General features: G+C 46.4%; 1 protein-coding gene across 2 annotated transcripts in view; it reads left to right on the plus strand.

The window, feature by feature from the left end:
* The window catches only part of LOC112108353 (DNA polymerase theta), a 106,172-nt gene that overhangs the window by 56,060 nt on the left and 25,559 nt on the right, over positions 1-24,553 (plus strand). For both annotated transcript variants that reach the window (XM_026657377.2, XM_026657378.2), the window contains exons 10-14: positions 2,855-3,095; positions 9,837-10,030; positions 12,116-12,253; positions 14,071-14,245; positions 22,525-22,654. In XM_026657377.2, coding sequence (XP_026513162.1) covers positions 2,855-3,095; positions 9,837-10,030; positions 12,116-12,253; positions 14,071-14,245; positions 22,525-22,654 — 878 coding nt within the window. The remainder of the gene's footprint in view (positions 1-2,854; positions 3,096-9,836; positions 10,031-12,115; positions 12,254-14,070; positions 14,246-22,524; positions 22,655-24,553) is intronic.

Genomic DNA, 24,553 nt, shown 5'->3' on the forward strand with positions numbered 1-24,553 from the left:
CTAGGTCAGTGGTGTCTGGTATTACATTTCCAACAGCATGATCTTTGCAGAGCTGCTTTCCTTACTGACTCTGTGCCCAACATACTGGTGTAAGCAAGTAGATCAATGTGGAGGTCTTCATCACACTAGAAAGGGGTAGTACAAGCTTCTGATCGGATGTGGAATGGTGGATCTCTGTTACAGGGTAGTGTTTTCACATTGTGCTTCCTGTTTGGCCATTTTTCAGATGCACACACTTCACACCCTGATTGTCTGGGAGAAGGCTTTCCTTTTCCAATATTCCATCTATCAGACCCTCACCCTGAATGTGAGAAGAAATGGACTGATCCATTCTTAGATTCCTCTACTGTGAGAAGTTGTAAAAGTTAATTTATTTGGCCCTGGAACTGTCAGTTCTTTGTTCTTGGTAGGAACTGCTGAGGTTCTGTTGAGATCCCAGCCAATTCCTAAGGGCTAATTCAATTTCCCAGGACCAGATTTACAAGAACTTGATAGGCTAAGAACTGATGCCAGGTTCAGAGGCTGCCTCAGGATGTGAGAGTACTATACCCATCAAAAGTTCTATTGATTCTGAGATTCATGGATCCAAACATTTCTTTGCTACATAGTCTCTGTAGGAAAAATAGCATACAGTGTCATAGGATCCATCCTGATGTTCCAGAAAGGACTGACTGACTTGTCTTCAGAGTCTCTTTATAACCCTGTGACGAAGTCCACATCTACATCCCAACAGTTTAAGGTGTCTGATATGTCCATCTCTTTCAGACCATTGGAATGTCTGCTGGCTTTTTGGCCTTCTTTACGTTCACAGATCCAGGTATCATACTTCTGCATATTCAGAGAACTTAGTCATTATTTATTTCAGGCCAAAGCTTATCTAAAACTTCCCCAATCCCTTGGAGAAATGGAGCTGATGGGAGGAGCCAGTCTGTCATGGTCAAAAGGTTGTCCATCTATGCAGTATGTGTCACAATTATTATGACTTGGCAGGACTTCAGTCTTCTGGAACTGTCAGTCCTCATCCAAGGCAAAGGCAGCATCTATGGCATGCCCTCACATGGTCTTCATTGTATCATGTTGTATGACTGATGCTGCAGCTATATGCGTTTTTAGCAAAAATGTCCCACATTAAGACTTGTTTTGGGAGACTTAGATCGGTTGCTTCTATTTGCTGTTGGCATCCAGAACTGATACTTGTTTGGCAGTTCTGCTCTCTTTGTTCACCTAGAATTCCTCACCTGACCTTCCTGGGGGTTGTACTGCTTGCTAAACTCCTGCATGTAGGAATATGCAGAGACCATTTGAAGAAGAAATGAAGGTTATTCAGTGGAACCACAGTTCTTTGAGCTGAGCCTCTGCATATTCACACTCACCTTTCCACTTCTTTGGAGTCTCAGGTTAGGAATTCCTGAACTAGCAGAAGAACTGAGAGGTGGTTGGGGCCACTCCCTCTTTCATGCCCTTGGACTCCTTCAGGATGGGAGAGACGAGTAGCCTCAATGGACACTGCTTTCCTGAAGGTTTCAGAAGCTTGCAGCACAGCTAACTTGATCTCACAAGTATGAATATGCAGTGGCTCATCTTGAAGAACCTTGATTACAGGTAAGTAACATTCATTTATACTTTGCTATAGTATTGTTTATATATCAGTGAACACTTAAGAAACAGTTGGTCTCCTAGGGCTTTAGAGTGAAGGCATATAACTGTCAATGTCTTCATTTATGTTTTTTCTCATCAGTAAACCTGATAGATTCTAGACCATTTTGTTTGTAACTAATTACAGAGCACATGGGGAATCAGTAGATTTTTTTCCTGTGTCTTTTGCCACCTGGCAAATCATGAAAGTCTGACTTTTTCTAACTTCGTACTTATGACTTAAATTACAATTTGTAAATCACCTCTGGTTGATTTAGTCACTAGGAGACATTACCATTATTGCTTATATAAAGCAGACCAGCCTTCAGGTGGAATTGCATGATGTCACTATCAAAATATGTAGATAAGCAAACTGTATCTAAGATGTGCAGCACAAGAGTACTTAGCTTTTAGTATGAAGGTGTAGATTTAATGTAAAAAATAAAATAAAAGACTTGTTTAAAAAAAAAAAAAAAAAAAGCTTGCTCTGCTCCCTGTGTGTAGTAAAAGCTGTTTACTTTACTAAACATGTATTTTTTGTCAGTATTTTTTTTACTCTGTTTTGCACTGTAGCACCACTATGGAAGAGTGAGCTGGATTCTCTTATGGCTCATGCACCATCAACAGAGCTGTTAGCTATATTTCAGTTTCAGGGTGAAATTTTGATTTCATTAAAGACAGTGGGCTTCACAGGGGTTACTGAAAATAGAATTTGGCTTGCTGAATCCTTATTACTAGTGCCGATATGCAAACAGGAAAAGAGCTCAGCTTCTCAGATCCCAAGTTGGTGGTAAATCCAATAAAGCCACTTTTTACAAAGTCAGTTTTCAGAGTAGTCACGTTTTAACTATAGTTTTCACATTTATTTCATCTTAGCTTTTAAAATTGTGTGTTCTATAGAAAGGACTATTGACTGCAGGCAACATTTTTGTGTGCATTTAATTGACTCCGGATAAAATTTTCAAAAGTGCCTAAGTGACTTTCAGTGAGACTTAGGCTGCTATATCATTCAGGTGCTTTTGAAAATTTATCTCTAAATCATTTAATTTCTTCCAGGAATTATTCTAACTCACCTACTTAATCAAGAAAGCTGATACTTTGCAGATGTTTGACGTTAATACTAATGTTAAGAATTTTTGGTCTAATTCCCAATTAATATTTTTGTTGAAGTATTATAATCAATAAAAAGATTTTCAGGATAGGTTTGTCTCCATTTTAGGTAGCATGCTGGCTGCTGGATCCTGGCTGTAAGGAGCGTACCCTTCACAACATGGTAACCAACTTTCTCCCTCACGAACTGCCCTTGCTTGAAGGGATGGGAACTGGCCAAGGAGTTCAGAGCCTGGGACTTAGTGCCAATGCTGATTACTCTGGCCGGTACCGAGCAGCCATAGAATCTGTGCTCATCTTCAACACCATGAACCAACTCAATTCCTTGTTGCAGAAGGAAAATCTAACAGGTAAAGAGGACTTGGAGGTAATCCCATGAACAGACTGATCTGTTGAGACCTTTTCAGTATGTATACATATGTGTGCACAAAACTATTTTGAGTCCCTGGTATATGGGCCTGCAGGCTCAGTGGCTTTGCACTGAAATTTGCACTGGGGGGTTGTCTAACTTGGCAGCACAACATTAATAATTCTCTGGTTAAAGTAAAAGAAAGGTATATGTATATATGTTGTAAGTAGATCTTGTTGTTACTGAGCCCTGTAGCCAGTTTCCTTTTAATTGTGGCACATTATACATGTGAATAGTCTTAGTATTTCTATAACACCCATCACCATAATACAGTAAAAGCATGGTTATCTGGCATGTTGAGGAATTGGTGGGGTGGAGGATGCTGGTAAGTCAAAAACTCCGGTTAACTAAGAGGGAGGGAGTTAGGGGTGCGGGAGGGGGCTTGGGGCAGGGGGTGAGGTGTGGGAGGGGTTTCAGGGTGCCGGATCCAGGCAGTGCTCACCTGGGGTGGCTCCCTGCAAGCGGTGACGTGTCCCTGCTGCTCCTAGGTGGAGGCACAACCAGGTGGCTCTGTGCGCTGCCTCTGCCACAGGTGCTGCCCCCACATCTCCCATTGGCTGCAGGGTGAGGGCAGTGCACGGTGCCCCTGTGACCATTCCTCCACCTAGGAGCAGCAGAGACATATCACCGCTTCCGGGGAGCCACACGGTGCCAGGTAGGGAGCCTGCCGACCCTGCACCAACCGGACTTTCAATGAAGATCAGAAATGCCAGTTTATAGAGCTCTCCGATTAGTAAAGTGCCAGATAACACAGCTTTTACTGTATCTAATATAAGGAAAATAATTAGGCTTTGAAATCTTTGTTCTGAGAAATAAACATGTTTTGTGTCAAGGAGCTTAGGAAGTTCTGTGTTTTGGTTTTATTTTATTTTATTTTATTTTTCTGGAAAGTGTAGTGTTCCTTAATACAAGGCTCTATAACATGCCCTGATATAAGGCTCTCCATCTTCCAACTTCATTGCACTCCATCGCAAACATCTCCGTATAATATGCTGCATATTTGGTTCTCAAAAATGGTCATAAATATTGTTGAGACAAGGTGGGTGAGTTGAAGTATTTTTTTATTGGATCAAATTTTGTTGGTGAGAGAGACAAGCTTTTGAGCTTACACAAAGCTCTTCTTAGGCCTGGTCTACACTACGAGTTTAGGTTGAATTTAGCTGCGTTAAATCGAATTAAGCCTGGACACGTTCACACGACGAAGCCCTTTCTTTCGACTTAAAGGGCCCTTTAAACCGGTTTCTGTACTCCACCTCCGACGAGGGGATTAGCGATAAAATCGGCCTTAGGGGGTCGGAATTGGGTTAGTGTGGATGGAATTCGATGTTATTGGCCTCCGGGAGCTATCCCACAGTGCTTCATTGTGACTGCTCTGGACAGCACTCTCTACTCAGATGCACTGGCCAGGTAGACAGGAAAAGCCCCGCGAACGTTTGAATTTCATTTCCTGTTTGCTGACCATGGAGAGCACAGGTGACCCCGCAGAGCTCATCAGCACAGGTAACCGTGATGGAGTCCCAGGATCGCAAAAGAGCTCCAGCATGGACAGAACGGGAGGTTCGGGATCTGCTCGCCATATGGGGAGATGAATCAGTGTTGGCCGAACTCCGAAGCAGTAAACGAAATGGCAAAATATTAGAAAAGGTCTCCAGGGCCATGAAGGACAGAGGCCATAACAGGGACGCACAGCAGTGCCGCGTGAAAATTAAGGAGCTAAGGCAAGCCTACCACAAAGCCAGAGAGGCAAACGGAAGGTCCGGGGCTGAGCCGCAAACATGCCGCTTCTACGCGGAGCTGCATGCCATTCTAGGGGGTGCAGCCACCACTACCCCAACCGTGTGCTATGAGTCCCTCACTGGGGAAACACACAGGGAAGCGGGTTTTGGGGACGAGGAAGATGAGGATGAAGATAATGTAAATAGCTCACAGCAGCAAGGAAGCAGAGAAACCGGTTTCCCCAACAGCCAGGATATGTTTATCACCCTGGACCTGGAACCAGTAACCCCCGAACTCACCCAAGACCCTGTGGGCACACAGGGGACCTCTGGTGAGTGTACCTTTGTAAATATTACACATGGTTTAAAAGCAAGCGTGTTTAATGATTAATGATTAATTTGCCCTGGCAATCGCGGCCAGTACAGCTACTGGAAAAGTCTGTTAACGTGTATGGGGATGGAGCGGAAATCCTCCAGAAAGCTCTCCTTCATGTACTCCCAAAGCCTTTGCAAAAGGTTTCTGGGGAGGGCTGCCTTATCCCGTCCGCCATGGTAGGACACTTTACCACGCCAGGCCAGTAGCACGTAGTCTGGAATCATTGCATAACAAAGCATGGCAGCGTATGGTCCCGGTGTTTGCTGGCATGCAGACAACATCCATTCCTTATCGTTCTTTGTTATCCTCAGGAGAGTGATATCATTCACGGTTACCTGGTTGAAATGGGGCAATTTTATTAAGGGGACATTCAGAGGTGCCCCTTCCTGGTCTGCTGAACAGAAATATTCCCCGCTGTTAGCCACGCGGTGGGGGGAGGGGTGAAGTGATCATCCCAGAGAATTGGGTGTGTGGGGGAGGGTTATTAGTTGGGTTTGTGCTGCACGTTAACCCTGAAACCGCAGCCCCTCCTTTTACATTGCAAACCCATTTTAAATGGCCAACCCAACGGGTGGTTGGTATGGTTAATGAGAGCAGTACTCTTTGAAACCATCCCCACATGTTAAGAAGGTTAAAAAAGCCAAAAGACTGTGTCTTACCATGGCTGCCTGCAAGCTGAAATCTGTGGCCTGGCACTGCGTGAGTGATCTCTCACACCAAACCGGCAGGCCCTCAATATAAGAGGAAAAATGCGACCTTGTAACGAAAGCACATCTGCTGTGTAATGTGAACAGCAAAATGTAACATAAAAGAGTGTACCCATTGTTCTCTAAAATGTATCTTTTTTAACCACCTCTCCCTTCTCATCCACCAGCTGCAAATCGTTCTCCTTCACAGAGGCTAGTGAATATTCGAAAACGGAAGCGAAGGATGCGTGATGAAATGTTTACAGAACTACAGACTGCCTCCCACGCTGACAGAGCACAGCAGAATGCGTGGAGGCAGTCAATGACTGATTATCGAAAAGCCCAATATGAATGAGAGGAGAGGTGGCGGGCTGAATCGTGGGCTGAGGAGGAGAGGTTGCGTGCTGAAGCGCGGGAGGAACAGAGCAAGTTGCGGGCTGAAGATGAGAGGTGGCGTCAGCTTGCACACAGAAGGCAAGAGTCCATGCTCCGGCTGCTGGAGCATCAAACTGATATGCTCCAGCGTATGGTTGAGCTGCAGGAAAGGCAGCAGGAGCACAGACTGCCGCTACAGCTCCTGTGTAACCAACAGCCCTCCTCCCCAAGTCCCATTGCCTCCTCACCCAGACGCCCAAGAACACGGTGGGGGGGCCTCCGGCCACCCAGTCACTCCAGCCCAGATGATTTCCCGAGCAATAAGTGTTAAAGTTTTAAACTGCAGTGTGTCCTTTTCCTTCCCTCCTCCCCCACCCATCCCGGGCTACCTTTGCAATTATCCCCCTAGTTGTGTGATGAATTAATAAAGAATGCATGAATGTGAAGTAACAATGACTTTATTGCCTCTGCAAGTGGTGCTCGAAGTGGGGAGGGTAGTAGGGGAGGGTGGGGTGGTTGGTTTACAGGGAAGTAGAGTTAACCGGGTGGGGGGGTGTAGGGGCGGAGGGTTCATCAAGGAGAAACAAACAGAAGTTTCACTCCGTAGCCTGGCCAGTCACAAAACTCGTTTTCAAAGCTTCTCTGATGCGCACCGCGCCCTGCTGTGCTCCTCTAACCGCCCTGGTGTCTGGCTGCGCGTAATCAGCGGCCAGGCGATTTGCCTCAACCTCCCACCCTGCCATAAATGTCTCCCCCTTACTCTCACAGATATTGTGGAGCGCACAGCAAGCAGCAATAACAATGGGGATATTCTTTTCGCTAAGGTCTGAGCGAGTCAGTAAGCTGCGCCAGCGCGCTTTTAAACGCCCAAATGCACATTCCACCACCATTCGGCACTTGCTCAGCCTGTAGTTGAACAGGTCCTGACTCCTGTCCAGGCTGCCTGTGTACGGCTTCATGAGCCATGGCATTAAGGGGTAGGCTGGGTCCCCAAGGATCACGATAGGCATTTCAACATCCCCAACGGTTATTTTCTGGTCCGGGAAGAAAGTCCCTTCCTCCAGCTTTCTAAACAGAGCAGAGTGCCTGAAGACGCGAGCATCATGTACCCTTCCCGGCCAGCCCACGTTGATGTCGGTGAAACGTCCCTTGTGATCCACCAGGGCTTGCAGCAGCATTGAAAAGTACCCCTTGCGGTTTATGTACTCGTTGGCTTGGTGCTCCGGTGCCAAGATAGGGATATGGGTTCCGTCTATCGCCCCACCACAGTTTGGGAATCCCATTGCAGCAAAGCCATCCACTATGGCCTGCACGTTTCCCAGAGTCACTACCCTTGATATCACCAGGTCTCTCATTGCCCTGGCAACTTGGATCACAGCAGCCCCCACAGTAGATTTGCCCACTCCAAATTGATTCCCGACTGACCGGTAGCTGTCTGGTGTTGCAAGCTTCCACAGGGCTATCGCCACTCGCTTCTCAACTGTGAGGGCTGCTCTCATCCTGGTATTCTGGCGCTTCAGGGCAGGGGAAAGCAAGTCACAAAGTTCCATGAAAGTGCCCTTACGCATGCGAAAGTTTCGCAGCCACTGGGAATCGTCCCACACCTGCAGCACGATGCGGTCCCACCAGTCTGTGCTTGTTTCCCGGGCCCAGAATCGGCGTTCCACGGCATGAACCTGCCCCATTAACACCATGATTTCCACATTGCTGGGGCCTGTGCCTTGTGAGAGGTCTAGGTCCATGTCCATTTCCTCATCACTCTCGTCGCCGCGCTGCAATCGCCTCCTCCTCGCCTGGTCCTGGTTTTGCTTTGGCATGTCCTGGCTCTGCATATACTCCAGGACAATGCGCGTGGTGTTCATAGTGCTCATAATTGCCGCGGTGATCTGAGCGGGCTCCATGATCCCAGTGCTAGCTATGGCGTCTGGTCTGAAAAAAGGCGCGAAAGTAGTATCTGACGGACCAGGGGAGGGAGGGAGGGGCGAGTGACGACATGGCGTACAGGTACAGGGGATTAAAATCAAGAAAGGTGGCTTTGCATCAGGGAGAAACACAAACAACTGTCACACAGAATGCCCCCCCCCACCAAAGATTGAACTCAAAAGCCTGGGTTTAGCAGGAGGGAGGGGGGAAGCAAATGAATACAGAATAAATCTATTTTTTACATCTTAAGACGACGGTGCAGCATGACTGATAGCTCTCGGCATTTTCTGGGTGCTTGGCAGCAAATACTGGGCGCTTGGCAGTTAGCCTTCAGGTCTATTGCATGATCTGATACCCACTGCAGTATGACAACGATGGATACCAGTCGTAATATACTATCTACTGCCCAAAAGGCAAGGGGTTGCTGCTGTGTAGCAATCTAGCCCCACGTCTGCCAGCCCCATGTCTGCCAGCACCCAGATCACCCTCGGCCTCTTCTGGGTGCTTAGCAGAAAATACTGGGCACTTGGCAGAAAATAGCATACTACGACTCAGCTAACGTGCGATGAGCCAACAGGGCGCATGGCAGAAAATGGCATACTACGACTGATAACCATCATTGTCTGCCCAGGTGCCCATGATCGACAGCCACTGCAGTACGATGACGACGGATACCAATCGTAATATAACATCTTCTACCAAAAGGCAAGGGGCTGGTGCAATGCAGCCACACGGCTGCCAGCCCCACGGCTGCCGGCACCCAGATCGCCAATGAAGGCTACCAGTCATGCTGCACCGTCTACCGCCAAAAGGCAGTTAGCTGCTGCTGCTGTGTAGCAATGCAGTCCCACGTCTGCCGGCACCTAGATGACATATGATGACGGTGAGCTGAGCTGAGCGGACTCCATGCTTGCCGTGGTATGTTGTCTGCACAGGTAACCCAGGTAAAAAGGCGCGAATCTATTGTCTGCCGTTGCTGTGACGGAGGGGGAGGGGCCTGAGACATGTACCCAGAACGCCCCGCGGCACTGTTTTGCATCATCGGGCATTGGGATCTCAACCCAGAATTCCAATGGGCGGCGGAGACTGCGGGAACTGTGGGATAGCTACCCATAGTGCAATGCGCCGGAAGTCGACGCTAGCCTCTGTACTGTGGACGCGGTCCGCCGAACTAATGCACTTAGAGCATTTTATGTGGGGACACACACAATCGGCTGTATACAACCGATTTCCATAAAACCGGCTTCTATAAATTCGACCTAATTTCGTAGTGTAGACATACCCTTAGGTAGACCACCTTGAGCCATACCTGAAGAAGAGCTCTATGTGTGCTCAAAGCTTGTCTTGTTTACTAACAGAAGTTGGTCAAATGGAATATATTATCTCACCCACCTTAGCTTTCTAATATCCTGGGGCCAACGCAGCTACAACAACACTGCACACATAAATATTGTTGTCATTCTGGGATTAGAAATTTACAATGAGCATGAGCACCCATTGTATTCTGAGTTTATAAATCTAGTTGATTTGGTATTTGCCAAATCCAGCTGAAATGGACCTGCCATTGATGTTATAAACTCATTTCTTTGCTTTTCTACATATTTCAGATGTTTTCCATAAAGTGGAGATGCCCACCCAATACTGCTTGGCCCTGCTGGAACTGAATGGAATAGGTTTTAGCACAACAGAGTGCGAGACCCAAAAACATGTCATGCAAGCTAAACTGAATGAGATTGAGGCCCAGGCTTATCAGATGGCAGGCCACAGCTTCTCTTTGACCAGCCCTGATGACATTGCAGAGGTATTTCAAGGAGTTGGGTAGGGTGATTGCATCTGAGGGCTGTCAGATTAACTTCTCCTATATTTGGGTAAAAACTTTGGTGGGTGGAGTGTGTGTATGATGATGAGGGAATTGCACTTTAAGGAAAGACAGAAACCAAGTTTAATTCTGATCTAAGTTGGTTTTCCTTTTCAGCCATCATAGGCCCCAGTCCTGCAAGGTGCTGAGTACTTCCTGCATGGTACTCACCTCCCAGTGACTTCAGTGGAAGGTGAAGGGTTTGCAGCAGGGCTTTGGAGTGGAGCCCGAAGCTGGAGCGTGGAGCAGCTCCAGACCAGTGGAGCTGCAGGTTTTTGCCTGGAGCGGAGCCGGAGCACAGCTCCAAAGCCCTGCTTTGCAGAATCAGATCTTTAATTTGTAAAGATGCTGTCTGCAGCCCATGATGTATGGGGTGTGCCACCTGGCAAATTGCTGCCAGAATGTTTTGGGCTAATACTGTGAGACTAGAGGCTTGTCTACAATCTGGCTTCCTGTGTGGGTACTTATTCCACACTAAAATTGCCTTTGTGCAATTTAAATTAATCCATTATCCACAGAATAATACTGGTCTAAAACCAGTCCTGAACTAGTGATTAACGTAAGGTCCAATATTTTGTGACCAATCAGAGCTAAGAAATAAAATTAAACCCCTCTCTAAAATACCGTTTCTGTGAAATGTAGTATGTACAGAATGATAATGATTTGATGCAAAGCTTTAGCACTCATTTGAGATGATCCATATAATTCTGTTGTGGCTTCACCACTCATGAGTCATAGTTTAAGGCTAGAAGGGATCATCATATCTTCTGGTCTGACCCTCATGTATTTCACAGGCCACCATCACCAACCAGCCACCTGTACACTAAACCCAAAAACTGGACTTAGACAAAAATATTACAGCCCTCAGGAGACTCAGCTATTTTGTGTCACAGGCAGAGAACAGGAGGAACTGAGGTGCACCAATATCTGAGGTCCCTGCAAGTAGGGAATTGGTTGAGAGATACCAAGGCGATCCTGGCAAATGACCCACACCCACACTCTGCAGAAGAAAGGGGAAACCTCCCAAGATCACTGCCAGTCTGACCCAGAGGGAAAATTCCTTCCTGACCAACATATGGCAATCAGGTAGAGCCTGAGCACGTGAGCAAGAACCACCCAGCCAAAGATCTGAGAGAAAATTCTCTGTACCACATCAGATCACTGGCTTGGCCCACCTCACTCTGTGTCCCATCTCCAGCCATGGCCATCTTTGATGCTTCAGAAGGAGACACAAACAAATAAAAACTAAACCCAGAAATACTATCATTCTAATCTCATGCCAGTAAAACCTTTATGCTATACAAATGTGTGTGAAAATTGCTTCCGCTCATGCCTGCCAGCTCTAGAATGAAACGCAGCAGCTGTTAAATAGTGCAAAATATTACACAACAATTTAGGACAAGAATTGTGTATTATTAGTATTACTATTTATCATTCTGTTACCATAGTGCCTGGGTATCTAATGAAAAATAATTACTTCATCATGGCTAGGTTTTTAACTGATGGAAATTTTTGGTAGAAAAACTCAATGTTCAAACTATTTGAAGCTATTCTGTAAATGGTAGTTGCCACCACATCCTTCAGTGCATTTTGTTCTGCAGTCTCTTCTTTGCTAACATTTTTTCTTTTCCCCTTCCTTTCTCCCACTCCTCCCACCCCACTCCCCGCCATCTCCTCCTGAGGCCTTTCCATCTCATTTGACATCTTAACTTTTATTTTCATTACAGCCGGCCATTAAGAAGCAAGGATGCATGTAACATCACTTTATAGCAGTCAATTACCTTATCTAGAAACAGAGCTCCCAAACTTTCAGGATTAGAAAATGAGATTTTAGACTACATTTTGTAGTTAATTAAAATAAGGAGGAACAGCTGAGGGTAACACAGTTCTTTAGTCAGCTTTTTAATTACTTGGAGCATTAGTGCTGTGCTTTGGTTAGAATATAGGCTATTTTAATGCTCAGAGTCATTTACTGTTTTCTTCTGGAATGAAAATATAGATACTTACTGAAATGCTGGCCTCTTTTAGGTCTTGTTTTTGGATCTGAAGTTGCCACCAAATGGAGACGTGAAAATACAAGGGAACAAGAAAACTCTGGGTTATACCAGAAGAGCTACTGCTAATGGAAACAGGGTCAGGTTGGGCAAGCAGTTCAGTACGACCAAGGTACAGTTGAAGCATAGTTCTCATCTGAAAAATGACTATCAAAAGAATTCCTTGTTACTTCACAGATCTGCTCCCTGTATGTATGAGAGTCAGATATGCTGACTCTGATGAAAATAAATTATTCCTACCTTCTGCTTCTGTTAGCACTGGAGAACCTATTCAGCTCTTGGGATGTGGGCTGGATTCTGTTCTGCCTTCTACATCAACAGAATTTTAACCAAGTGCCACTCTTCTTCCTTCAGTTACAGCTGTGCCTTAGGAAGAGACGAGGTGTAAGCAAGGATATAACTCTAAAACAGCAGATTTGGATGCATTTAAGTTCGAGCTGAATATGGTGTGCAGAATTTACTGTAAGCCAGAAATAGCACAGATTGAGGTTTAGATCCCAGGTTAAATGTATAGGGCTAACGGTTGGAGAATCTCCCATCAATGAGTCAGTTGCTCGTCTTATTGAAAGGTGCTCAGATACAATGGTAATAAATGCAGTATAAATACCGAAGTAGATACATAGAAAAAATATGGTTTAAGTGTAAATGGAGGAGATTTGCTTTGGGGTCATATACAAGTTCCTGTGTGGCAGAACGTAGCTGATGAATTTTCCCTGTGACCATTCCTGTGTTCTGTGCTTCACAGAATTAGCTTTCAGAAGCACAAACTTGTTGGAGTTTTGAAATTTAATATATTGGTAGCACGTATAAGATCTAAGACCAACAACAGGACTGTCAGTTGTTAACTGTTGTGGAACACAGTGCTCATCCTGATTGCCTGGAGCTAATTACTGCTTTTGTTGGACAAAACATATTAGTAGCTTTTTGTGTTCCTTATTTTCAGGACTCATTAACTTGTGTTGTTCTCCCAATATCCCTTTGCTCCAGTGTGATAAGTGTGTTGACAAGCAAATACTGATCCCAGGAAACCTTCCAGCAGTGAGGAGATGAGGATGTTAGTAGATTTTGCTTGATGTTCAGCACAGGTGTGGCACAGCAGAAGCAACAAAGGGGTGAAGGGCAGAAATTAAGTGAGAATACACAACAGGGGTTGACTAACTTTTATGGTGCTGAGTGCTGTACGGAACTGCTAGGAGCTCAGGGGCTGTACTCATATATAAATGTGCATTATTATATGCCACCTTTTTTGCTTTTGCTTGTACCTACCTTGATCCCTAAGTCGAAATTGCTGTTTGACTTCAACTGCAAGGTTTTAATTGTTAGTGGTCCACTTTGTCCCTGGACGAGTGTGATCAAGGTCCTTGTTTGGGCACTCCTAATGTATAGATAGAAAAGGCACAATGGTGTAAGAACAGGAAGGAGGAGAGTTCATGCTGGGAGAGAGGAGACAATACAGGGATGGTGCAAGTGATAATTTCATGTGACTTATTTGATGAAGCAAGTATCGGGGGTAGCCGTGTTAGTCTGTATCCACAAAAACAACAAGGAGTCCGGTGGCACCTTAAAGACTAACAGATTTATTTGGGCATAAGCTTTCGTGGGTAAAAAACCCCACTTCTTCAGATGCATGAAGCAGACTCTAAAAACTTTATTTAGGACTCAAGACACAAGTTAATTCTAATAATTGTTTCTCTGGCTGCATATTATTACAGCAGCTACATATCATGGCATTCTTGCTGCCCATACAGCAAATGTAAGCGGCGCTAATGTTCACATAATATTGAGATGTGACTAGAAAAATTGAAGACTACTGTAAGTATATCACTCCATGTAGATTAGGATTTATCTTCTCTGCAGAACTGAAGAAACTCTTTTTGTAGAACTTGTAAGACATCTAATAATATATCTATCCTGCTGTTACCTTTGTAGGATGTTTTGGAAAAATTAAAGGCCTTACACCCATTACCGGGCCTGATTCTAGAATGGAGGAGGATCACCAATGCAATGACCAAAGTGGTGTTTCCACTGCAGAGGGAGAAACGTTTGAATCCTGCACTGGGGATGGAGAGGATCTATCCTATATCTCAGACTCACACTGCTACAGGTAGTAAGATATATATATATGAAATCTTTTCTGATCACAGACTGGCAACCTCTGCGGGTGAAGAGGATGCAGGTTCCCCCATTAAGTAGGCTCATCAAACCCTCACCCTGACAAGCCCCCAACCCCCCCCCACAAGCCACCCACACACCCCCCAGTGAGCCCCAACCAACTGCACTGGGATCCCCAACCCATCAAGCCCCACTCCCCCAGCACCCGGACCCCCCTCACTGAGCCTCATATACCCAGACCTCCCACCTCCCTCTATGCAGACTCCTCCTGCTGAACCCCAACCACCTTCACCTGGATCCCCTGCAGAGTTCCATTGCCCTTGCACCTGGAGTCCCTCAACCAGCCCGTTCATCCAGATCTCCCACTGAGCCACCCGCACCCAGCTTGCCCACACAGAAACCTCTCACCCCACACCTGAATCCCCCGGAGTTATTTCCTGCATCCGTCAAGCTCCCCTCCCCTCCCAGCGCGCCGCATCCCCGCTCCTCTGCCTATCTCCAGGCACTTCCCGCTGCCAAACAGCTGTTTGGCGGCGCTTAGCACTTTCCAGGAGGGATGGGGGAGGAGCAGGGAGCTGTGCGCTCGGGGAGGAGGCGGGGCAGGGGCAGGGATTTGGGGAAGGGGTTGGAATGGGGGCGGGGAAAGGGTGGGAAGAGGTGGGGTAGGGGCGGGGCCTCATGGAAGGGGTGGAGTGGGGGCGTAGCTGGGGGGGGGAGGGGGCTTTTGTACCTTTATATGAAAAGGTGTCAGTGATGCGGCCCTCGGGCCAATGTACTAGTCCTCATGTGGCCCTCGTAGTGATTTGGGTTTGAGATCCCTGATTTAGACCATTCTTGATCTTAAAAATCTCCAATGATGGAGATTCCACAACCTGCCTAGGCAGTTTATTCCAATGCATGCTGCTGTGCTGTCCTGGGTGGCAGTAGCGGAAAAGAGTCAAAGCACTGTGGCAAAAGCCATCCTCTCTGCCCCCAACATCAAAAAGGGCGGAGAAAAAGTACTATATCTCAGCCCAACGGTTTGAGTACATGTACTCTCACCCTCCCCCGGCTCACTGATGGTTGCCACCGCTGCCAATGAATGAGACAGACGGGTGAACTAGCGCAATCCCTAAAACTAAAGATGCTAAGAAACTCGACCTTTTGGTAGTAAGGTGTATTCTACTGCCAGCCTGCAGCTATGTATCGCCAATCAACAAGCATTGCTGGGGCGATACAACTACAACACTTGGGACTTGATGGCAGGAGGCAAGGCAGGAGTTCTTGTCCATCTTGGAAGTGGGCAAGGCACTAGTCAGGGCCTCTGTTCAATGGCATTGGATGCAGCATGGTTGATGGCATCGGCCTTCTCCATGTGGCACAGTTAATCGCTGCACGCCTCAAGGCTCTCGCACGAGGTCCAGTTGTCAATCCAGGACCTCCCCTTCGAGGACAATGCTCTGTTTTTGGAGCAAACGGACACTAGGCTGCATGGGCTGAAGGATTCTGGGGCCACCCTGTGCTCTCTTGGGTTGTACACATATCCGGCCTCAAGGAGACACTTCCGGCTACCTCTGCCCAGATACTCGGGTCTGCCTTGGCAGAACTCCTATAGGAGAAAAAACAGAGGCCTTAAAGGCTACCAGTCTGCCCCGTCCTCCTCGGCCCCACAGTCGGTCCCATTCGCCACTCAGGTGGCCTGTGGCAAGCATTTTGAGGGTGTGCTTGAGGACAACACACCGGATTTGCCTCAGGATCTGGCCTCCCTTTTATTTTTGGATCGTTTGTCCCCATTCCTCACTGAATGGGCCCGAATTACCTCGGACTGTTGGGTGCTCAACACCATAGCATCTGCTTACACCCTGCAGTTTTCCTCTTCTCCACTCCTCCCTCCCATCCCCCTTCCCCGTCCCTCTTCAGGTACCCTTCTCACGAGCAGCTCCTTGCCCAGGAGGTGGAGTCTCTCCTATGGGTGGGGGCTGTGGAGGAAGTCCCTCTAGAGCTAAAAGGAAAGGGGTTCTATTCCTGGTATTTCCTAATACTGAAGGCCAAAGGGGGACTCAGGCCCATCTTAGACCTGCATCGCCTCAACAAGTATCTCAAGAAGTTGAAGTTTTGCATGGTCTCTCTGGCGTCCATTATTCCCTCTCTTGATCTGGGAGATTGGTATGCCACCCTCAATTTGAGAGACGCTTACTTCAATATTTCAGTTTTCGGAGGACACAGGAGATTTCTCTGATTTGTAGTAGGCCAGGGTCATCATCAGTTCACTGTCCTGCCCTTTGGCCTCTTGGCAGCTCCAAGAGTTTTCACTAAGTGCTGCTGGTAGCAGCTTGTCTGAGATGTCGCAGTGTGCAAATCTGTCCATACCTCGACAACTGACTTATCCAGGGCAGATCTGGGGCCAAAGTCCAACACAACCTCAACCTAGTCTGAGCCACCTGTCAGGAGTTGGGACTGGTGATAAACAAACAAAAATCTACCTGACCCCAGTTCAGAGAATAGAGTTCATAGGCGCAGTTTTCGACTCTACTGAGGCCAGAGCTACCTACTGGAGACCCAATTCCAAGCTATGTCAGAGCTCATCGAATGCATCAGAGCCCATCTGCTCACGACTGCCCGGGTATGCAGCATGTACTCACGTAGTCCGGCATGCAGACCCCTGCAGATGTAGTTGGCATTGGTCTACACCCCTGGTGGACACCATTTGGATTTCCATTGAACGTGCTGTCCTCCCTGACTTGATGGACAGAACTGTGACCGGTGCTGGCAGGGGTTTCCTTTGTAGCCCCACTCCCATTGGTGACGTCAGTCTCTGATGCCTTGGATCTGGGGTGGGGAGCCCACCTTGGTAACCTCAATACGCAGGGCCTCTGGTCCCAGGAGGATCACTCTCTCCATATAAATGTAAGGGAGCTCAGGGTGATACATTTGGCATGCCAGGCATTCCTAACATACCTAAAGGGCAGAATGGTGCAGATCTTGATGGACAATACTATCGCGATGTTCTACATCAACAAGCAAGGCGGAGACCACTTGTATGCCCTGTGTCAAGAGGCTCTCCGGCTGTGGAACTTCTGTGTGCAGCATGCCATTCACCTCAAGGCGTCACACCTCCCGGGAGCCTGGAATTCTCTGGTGGATCTCCTGAGTAGGTCCTTCTCTCCACAAGTGGTCATTCCACCCAGAGGTGGTCAACATGATCTTCCAGAGGTGGGGGACTCCCCAGGCATCCTGTTTGTATCCAGATTGAACAGGAAGTGTCAACAGTTTTGCTCAATTTGCGGTCTCGCGAAAGGCTCATTGTACAATGCCTTTCTGCTCCCATGGACTGGGGTGCTTCTATACGCTTTTCCACCAATACCGCTGGTGCACAAGGTCCTCTTGAAGGTCAAGAGAGACAAGGTGAGAATCATCATAGTGACTCCGGCATGGCCACGCCATCATTGGTTTGGCACACTTACGGATCTCTCCATAGCAGCCCTGCTGGAACTCCCGCTCCGGCCGGACTTATTCTCGCAGAATCAGGGCCGTCTGATCCACCCGAACCTAGTGTCCTTTCATCTGACAGCATGGCTTCTGTGTGGTTGAATGCAGAGGAATGGGCATGCTTGGCGCAGATCCAGTGCATCCTGCTGGGTAGCAGGAAGCCCTCCACCAGGGCAACCTACCTGGCCAAGTGAAAACGTTTTCCCTGTTGGGCCTCAGGCCGGGGAGTTTCCCCCTCCAGGTCTTCGCTGCAATCCATCTTGGACTACCTGCTTCACCTCAAACTCCAAGGTCTGGCCCTTTCATCAATTAAGGTGCACTTGGCATCTATCTCAGTCTTCCATCTTCTGATCCAGGGCAAATCGGTCTTCTCTCACAAAATGACGCTCAGGTTTCTGAAAGGCTTGGACAGGCCCTTACCCTCAAGTCTGCGACCCAATCCCTCTATGGGACTTAAATCTGGTTCTCTCTCAGCTCACGGGTCCCCCCTTTGAGCCACTGGCATCCTGCTCCTTGCTGCTCCTCTTGTGGAAGATCGCCTTCTTGGTAGTGATCACCTCTGCCCAATGGATCTATCGTGACTGCCTATTCCACCAGAGTGCAAACTTCTTCAGCAGCCTTCGTCGCGCAGGTACCAATTCAAGGTATTTGCAGAGCTGCCACCTCGTCTTCAATCCATACCTTTGTGTCCCACTACGCTATCACCCAGCAGGCCCGGGATGAGACCAGTTTTGGCAGAGCAGTGTTGCAAGCAGCACGACTGTGAACTCCGAGCCCACCTCCAGGGACACTGCTTGTGAGTCATCTAACATGGAATAGACATGAGCAAGCACTTGAAGAAGAAAAAAGTTACCTACATTTTGTAACTGTTCTTCAAGACGTGTTGCTCACGTCCATTCCATGATCTGCCCTCTGTGACATTGCACTCTATATGATTTTATAAAAATATGCTAGTGTGAATATAATGTAACTGGGATATGCTTCATGGAAAAGGTCTCTTGTAAGGTATCATTACAAAGCTTATAATCTATTGATTGTGTTCATCCTATTTGTATGACTGTATCATTCTTGTATCTGAAACTAGAAATATGAAATATAACTCTGAGGTCCTATTGTAATTATGCAAAGTGTGGGCCATTAATGGTGGTTTGGAATATTGATAGATCCCATTAACCAGGACAATTGTCTGAAGATGGCTCTGTATACATGTGTGCTGGCAAGTGGGTAATGAAGTCTTACAGTGACATGAGATCATGTCACCTGAGCTGGAATCCATCTTTAACCTGGTGCTTTTCCATTTAGAAGGAGGAGTGGGAACCCAGAGAGGGACAAAGGATTCCCGCCTTATGCAAAAGATATATAAGTGGGTGGAACAGAACAAAGGGGGCTGCAATCATGAGAAATCCCCTAGCTACCACCTGAGCTGGAACAAGGACTGTACCAGGGGGAAGGATGGGGCCCAGAATGGAAGGCGTCCAGTCTGTGATAGAAGCTTATTGAAACATCTGTGAGGGTGAGATGTTATCTGTATTCAGTTTTCTTACTGTATTAGGTTTAGAGTTGTGTGTGTTATTTTATTTTGCTTGGTAATTCACTTTGTTCTGTCTGTTATTACTTGGACCCACTTAAATCCACTTTTTGTATTTAATAAAATAACTTTTTACTTATTAATTAACCCAGAGTATGTATTAATACCTTGGGGGGCAGGGAAGGGAACAGCTGTGCATATCTCTCTATCAGTGTTATAGGGGGTGAACAAATATGCGTTTCCCTTGTATAAGCTTTATACAGGGTAAAATGGATTTATTTGGGGTTTGGACCCCATTGGGAACTGGGCATCTGGGTGTGGGAGACCAGAACACTTCTTAAACTGCTTTCAATTAAGCTTGCAGTTTGTGGGACGTGGTTCAGACCTGGGTCTGTGTTTGTGGCCGGCAAGCGTGTCTGGCACAGCCAGGCAGGGCTCTGAAGTCCCAACCTGGCAGGGAAAGCAGGGGCAGAAGTAGTCTTGGCACATCAGTTGGCAGCCCCAAGGGGGTTTCTGTGATCCAACCCATCACACCCTCCTTCCCTGCTGTCGGAGTTGCCAGCAAGAAGGAACTGAGAGGACATAGGGCTGGCGGTGCCCCATATACTGGCACATGAGCCTGGGGTTTGTCTCTAGAGTACGAGGAGCATTCTAACAGTATGCAGGAAAATATGAATTTCAATTCAATGTTTTTTTAGTATACAACATCACTCAGTTGGAGCAACACCTAGAGTAGGCCTTCTGAAGCTTTGGGAGGGGTGAGGATTTCTGCAAAAGCTGAAATGAGAAAAACACAAATTTAAGTATTAGCATAGGATAACATTTGTTTGTTATCCTTTTCAGAGTTCAGGTTTTAACCCTGTGTTGAATATTAAAATCCACTCTTTATGAAAACTGTAAATAGGTTATGTAGGAGATGAAGTCATAAAAGAAATGGCCAGATGCAATGGAGGATGGTTTCTTCAGAGGATCAGTGTGTGCATCCTTTTAAAGCTTTGAGGACCATCATCTATTCTGCCTCTCAAACCTGATTCTCAGCAGATTTGTTCCATGTGAAGTCCCCTCTGAGATTTTTACATAAATTGAAAAGCAGCAGGCAGTGTTTCAAAGGTGCAGCTGAGTTATTAGTGAAGAAGCTGTCTGTCTGGATACAAGATCCAAGAATACTTTAATCTGTGTCTTGTTTTCATCTCTAATATATCTGTCTGCCTCCCACAACCATGGGTATCTCTGTACTCTGTTGGTGTCAGGGATATGTCTATGTATTTTTACTTTAATATTTTATCGTGTTCACTGACCCAGCACCAAACAGTGGTGAAGTTTGCTTTTATCTCCATAGCCACCCCCGTTTTTCAAGTATGTCATGATCTTGCATAAAATAAGTAAAACTTCTCATGGAACTGAAACTTGGCTTGAAAATTTTCAGTTCATTTTCTTACTATATTATATTCATTCATTGTTGATTTATTAGATGCACATGTCCAAAACTCCAAGTGCGCTAGTAATTAGAAGTATCCCCACCAGCACTTTGCTGAATCAGTACAAAATGCTGACATTTCACAGGGTAGAGTCTGGAATGTTGAACAGCCATGTCCCCTCAGTTCTCCAACCCTGGGACGCCTCTTACATTGCTTTGGTGTAAGAACACTCACTCCTGACCTGTTCACACACAGCTTCCAGTATGTAAAATCACTCCCAGTTGTGTTACATGAATGCTCTGGCTAGCCAGTCATGAATTAAACTGCAGAGCAACACCAGCAAGCTCTCTAGTCCCAGACTTCCCCCAGAAATATGCATCTTGTACTGTTCAGCACACTACTGAATAATGCAAGTTCATAGAAAGTCTATTATTTCATCAAAGGAAAATGATATGCCTTGTTATCCCAAATGGAGTTTCCCACACACTTCAACCAAACACAATGGCTAAGATAAAACAATAAGATAAGTTTATTAACTACAGGAAGTTAGATTTTAAGTGATTACAAGTAATGATGCATAAAAGTCAGGATTGGCTACAAAAGATATAAAAGGGTAAAACGCAGGCTAATATCTAACTTAACAAGCTAAGTAATTTTAAAAACACAAAGGTTTTGATTCACCGTATGTTAACAGCAGTCTGTACTGGCTGAAAAGCTGTCCAGCCAGGACCATTCCTCCCCCAGTTCAATGATGTTCAAGAGCTTTAAAGATGAGCCTTTTACACTACATCCTTAGCTTGGCTGATTTTGCCTCTGTGTTGCAGGGGTCTCTGATCAGTGCATTTGTTATGTAGAGTTTGGGCTGAACTATTGAAATATAACAGATCAGGTAAGGATGGGCTGTCACCCTGCAAGGACACTGTCAGGTACATCTTTCTGTGTGTTTGTGACCTTTTTTAAATCCTCAAAAGTCACTGTGTTCAGTCAAGGTGCACCTGGCGGCCATTTTGGCATTCAAGGCAGGTTGGTCTTTGCCCACCACATGACAGCGTGGTTCCTGAAAGGCCTGGAGTGCCTTTACCTGTATGTCCGGGATGTGGTTCCCCCGTGGGACCTGAATCTTGTGCTGTCAAGGCTCATGGGTCCCCGCTTTGAGCCCCTTGCTTCCCACTCCCTCCTGCTTCTCTCCTGGAAGGTCTCCTTCTTAGTCGCTAAAACTTCGGCCTGTGGGGTGTCCAAAATCAGGGCGCTCACATTGGAACCGCTTTACACGATCCAACTGCGTCTGCACCCGGCCTTTCTGTCCAAGGTCGTCTCCCAGGTCCAAGCTGGTCAAGACATATACCTGCCGGTCCTTTGTCCAAAGTCTCACGCAATGGATGAGGAATGCAGGTTGCATACCCTGGACGTCAGATGGGCCCTGGCCTTCTACATAGATAGAATGAAACAGTTCTGTAAGTCAATGCAGTCGTTCGTTGCTGTTGCAAATAGGATGAAGGGTTGCCCAGTGTGTGCCCAAAGAATATCATTGTGGATCACGGCCTGCATCCGCTACTGTTATGAGCTGTTGAAGGTGCCCCCACCAGTGATAGTGACGGCTCACTCGACTAGGGTGCAGGCGTCCTCGGCAGCCTTCCTTGCTCAGGTGCCGATCCAAGAAATTTGTCGGGCCGAGACTTGGTCGTTTATAGTTTATAGTTCAGAAAGCAGTGATTTTGACACATGGATTTCCTTTGTTTTCTGCTCTGCACAGAAATATGTTTGTGTGTGTGTGTGTATGTTCAGATGTATGCTATGCTTGCATTTAACAGTTTCCTCCTTGGTCCTTATTTTCTTCTTGCTCTTATTTCATTTTAGGTCGCATAAGCTTCATAGAACCTAATATCCAGAATGTGCCGAAAGACTTTGAGATTGAAATGCCAACCGTGGTTGGAGAGAGCCCACCGTCCCAAGCACGAGGGTGTGGTGCTACTTTTCCTAGGGGCAGGTAGGAATGTGGCCAGCAGCGATTCCACTTGTGCTATTTCTGTTAACTTGATTGCCTTGTCGTTTTCTGGTAATTGCCCACCTGACCAGCCTGCGGTAATTCTCCTAACTCTTGGCTCCTAACCTGGTCCTTTAAAGTGTCCTTATTAGACAGCTCTGATGTAGCTAAATGAGATGATGATACCAAGCCCTGCATGGCAAATCCCTGATTCAGAGGCTTAACTGGGGAATTTTCTCTGTACCCCCCACTAGCCACTCCTACCTTCTCCATCTGTCTTTAAAAATTTCTTTCCATGACCTCCTGAATCCTCTTCATTTCCTGTAGTATCTGCTCGAAAGAAGAGAGAAACCAGAAAGGAAAGTAAGGAAACTAACAAGAATTTGATAGAAAGTGGGTGGTGTCTTTCCTCTCTTAATTTTGTCTAGCTCTTCCCAGGTTAAGGAATTTGACTTTAATCTTAAGGGGAGATTTTTTCACTCTGCTAAACTGATTGCTAGAGTCTTTTACTTGGAAACTAAGGACTCCGAAGTCCTTTCAGAGCCCCTGAATAGGGGAGCCTTGCATGAATGGCTGGTCACTAGGTTCTAACAATGTCATTACTATGTAGTGTGGTGATACACAGCTGGATGCAGTGCCGCCTTCTGCCACTGATGGGCTTCAGGTGGACCGGAGCAACTGAAGCCCCCAGAGGCTGCCACCGTGGGACTTTTGGCTTCTCTGCAGAGGAAAAGCAGAGAATAGACTTCTTTGGGATGTTTTTGTTCCGCATTACAAAAGAAAAACAGTGTTTCCTGCATATGGTCCCTGCTGCTTCTGCTCCTGCTTTTGTAGCCCCAATAACAAGCATGTGTGACAAGGTCGGTGAGGTAATATCTTTTACTGGAGAAGTTGGGCCAATAAAAGCTATTACCTCACCCACCTTGTCTCTCTAATATCTTGGGGCCAACATGGCTACAACACTGCGTACAAGTTTGTGTGTGTGCACATTTCTGAGTGTGTTGTGATGGGTGTTGGGTAGGAGTGAGCCTACAGGGAGTTAGGTTGGGGGGGAATGTGTGTTCTGAGCCTGAGGATAGTGGGTGGGAGAAGGTTCAAATTTGAAGGCGGTTGTCACGGTTACAGAGCTAGCTTTTTGGTTTCTTTGAATGCACTAACCTCACATCTTGGGCCTTTAATCCTTACCTGCTTCAGGGTGGAATTTTGCAACTTTCCCACTCCTTGACCAGGACCCAGGTGCAGTCCCCTGTGTATACCAACCATTTATCACCCCGCAGACTCATCTGAGCTTGGGCATCAGGGTGGATAATAATCAATTTTTTAAAATAAGATCTTTTTATTTAAATCAGTTTTTTCATTTCATTTTACATTAAATATAGGTTTATTTTAAAAAATAAACCTATTTAAAAATCAAATTTGAAATTATGACACGTATGCGAAGGCCTAAACTTACTATAATCTATTAAAATGATTTAAATTAATGTAAAAAAAATTAGGCAATACATATTTGCTGCCAAGTTTTAAAGAAAGCCAAACCATTGAACTGGTGGAAGTCGCTGGCTAAGCAGGTGGCACCAGAGTGTGTGGAAGTGCTAAAACCAGCTTTTGACAGCAGTAGCCTCTTTTGCAGGTGCAGAGAGAATATTTTTCTTTTCAGTTGATTCACGTAGTTCATTTCAATGATTACTTCTGTAGAACCCCCTTTCCACCCAGCTGCCCCCTTTAGCGCCAATCTCCTTACAGGTTTTGATGGACAGGCCTGGGTTCTTCTGGATCCCACCACCCACTCAGTACTGTGTAACTTCCTTTTCTTCCCATATGAATTTCTTTGGCGGTGCCTTCACACTCCTTGCTCCTTCCTGGCAGGGTCAGCAGGGCAGCTTGGGAAGAAAATTCTAATCA

Source organism: Terrapene carolina, unplaced genomic scaffold (genome assembly GCF_002925995.2).
Source record: "Terrapene carolina triunguis isolate 2854851 unplaced genomic scaffold, T_m_triunguis-2.0 Scaffold242, whole genome shotgun sequence".
Lineage (NCBI taxonomy): Eukaryota > Metazoa > Chordata > Testudines > Emydidae > Terrapene > Terrapene triunguis.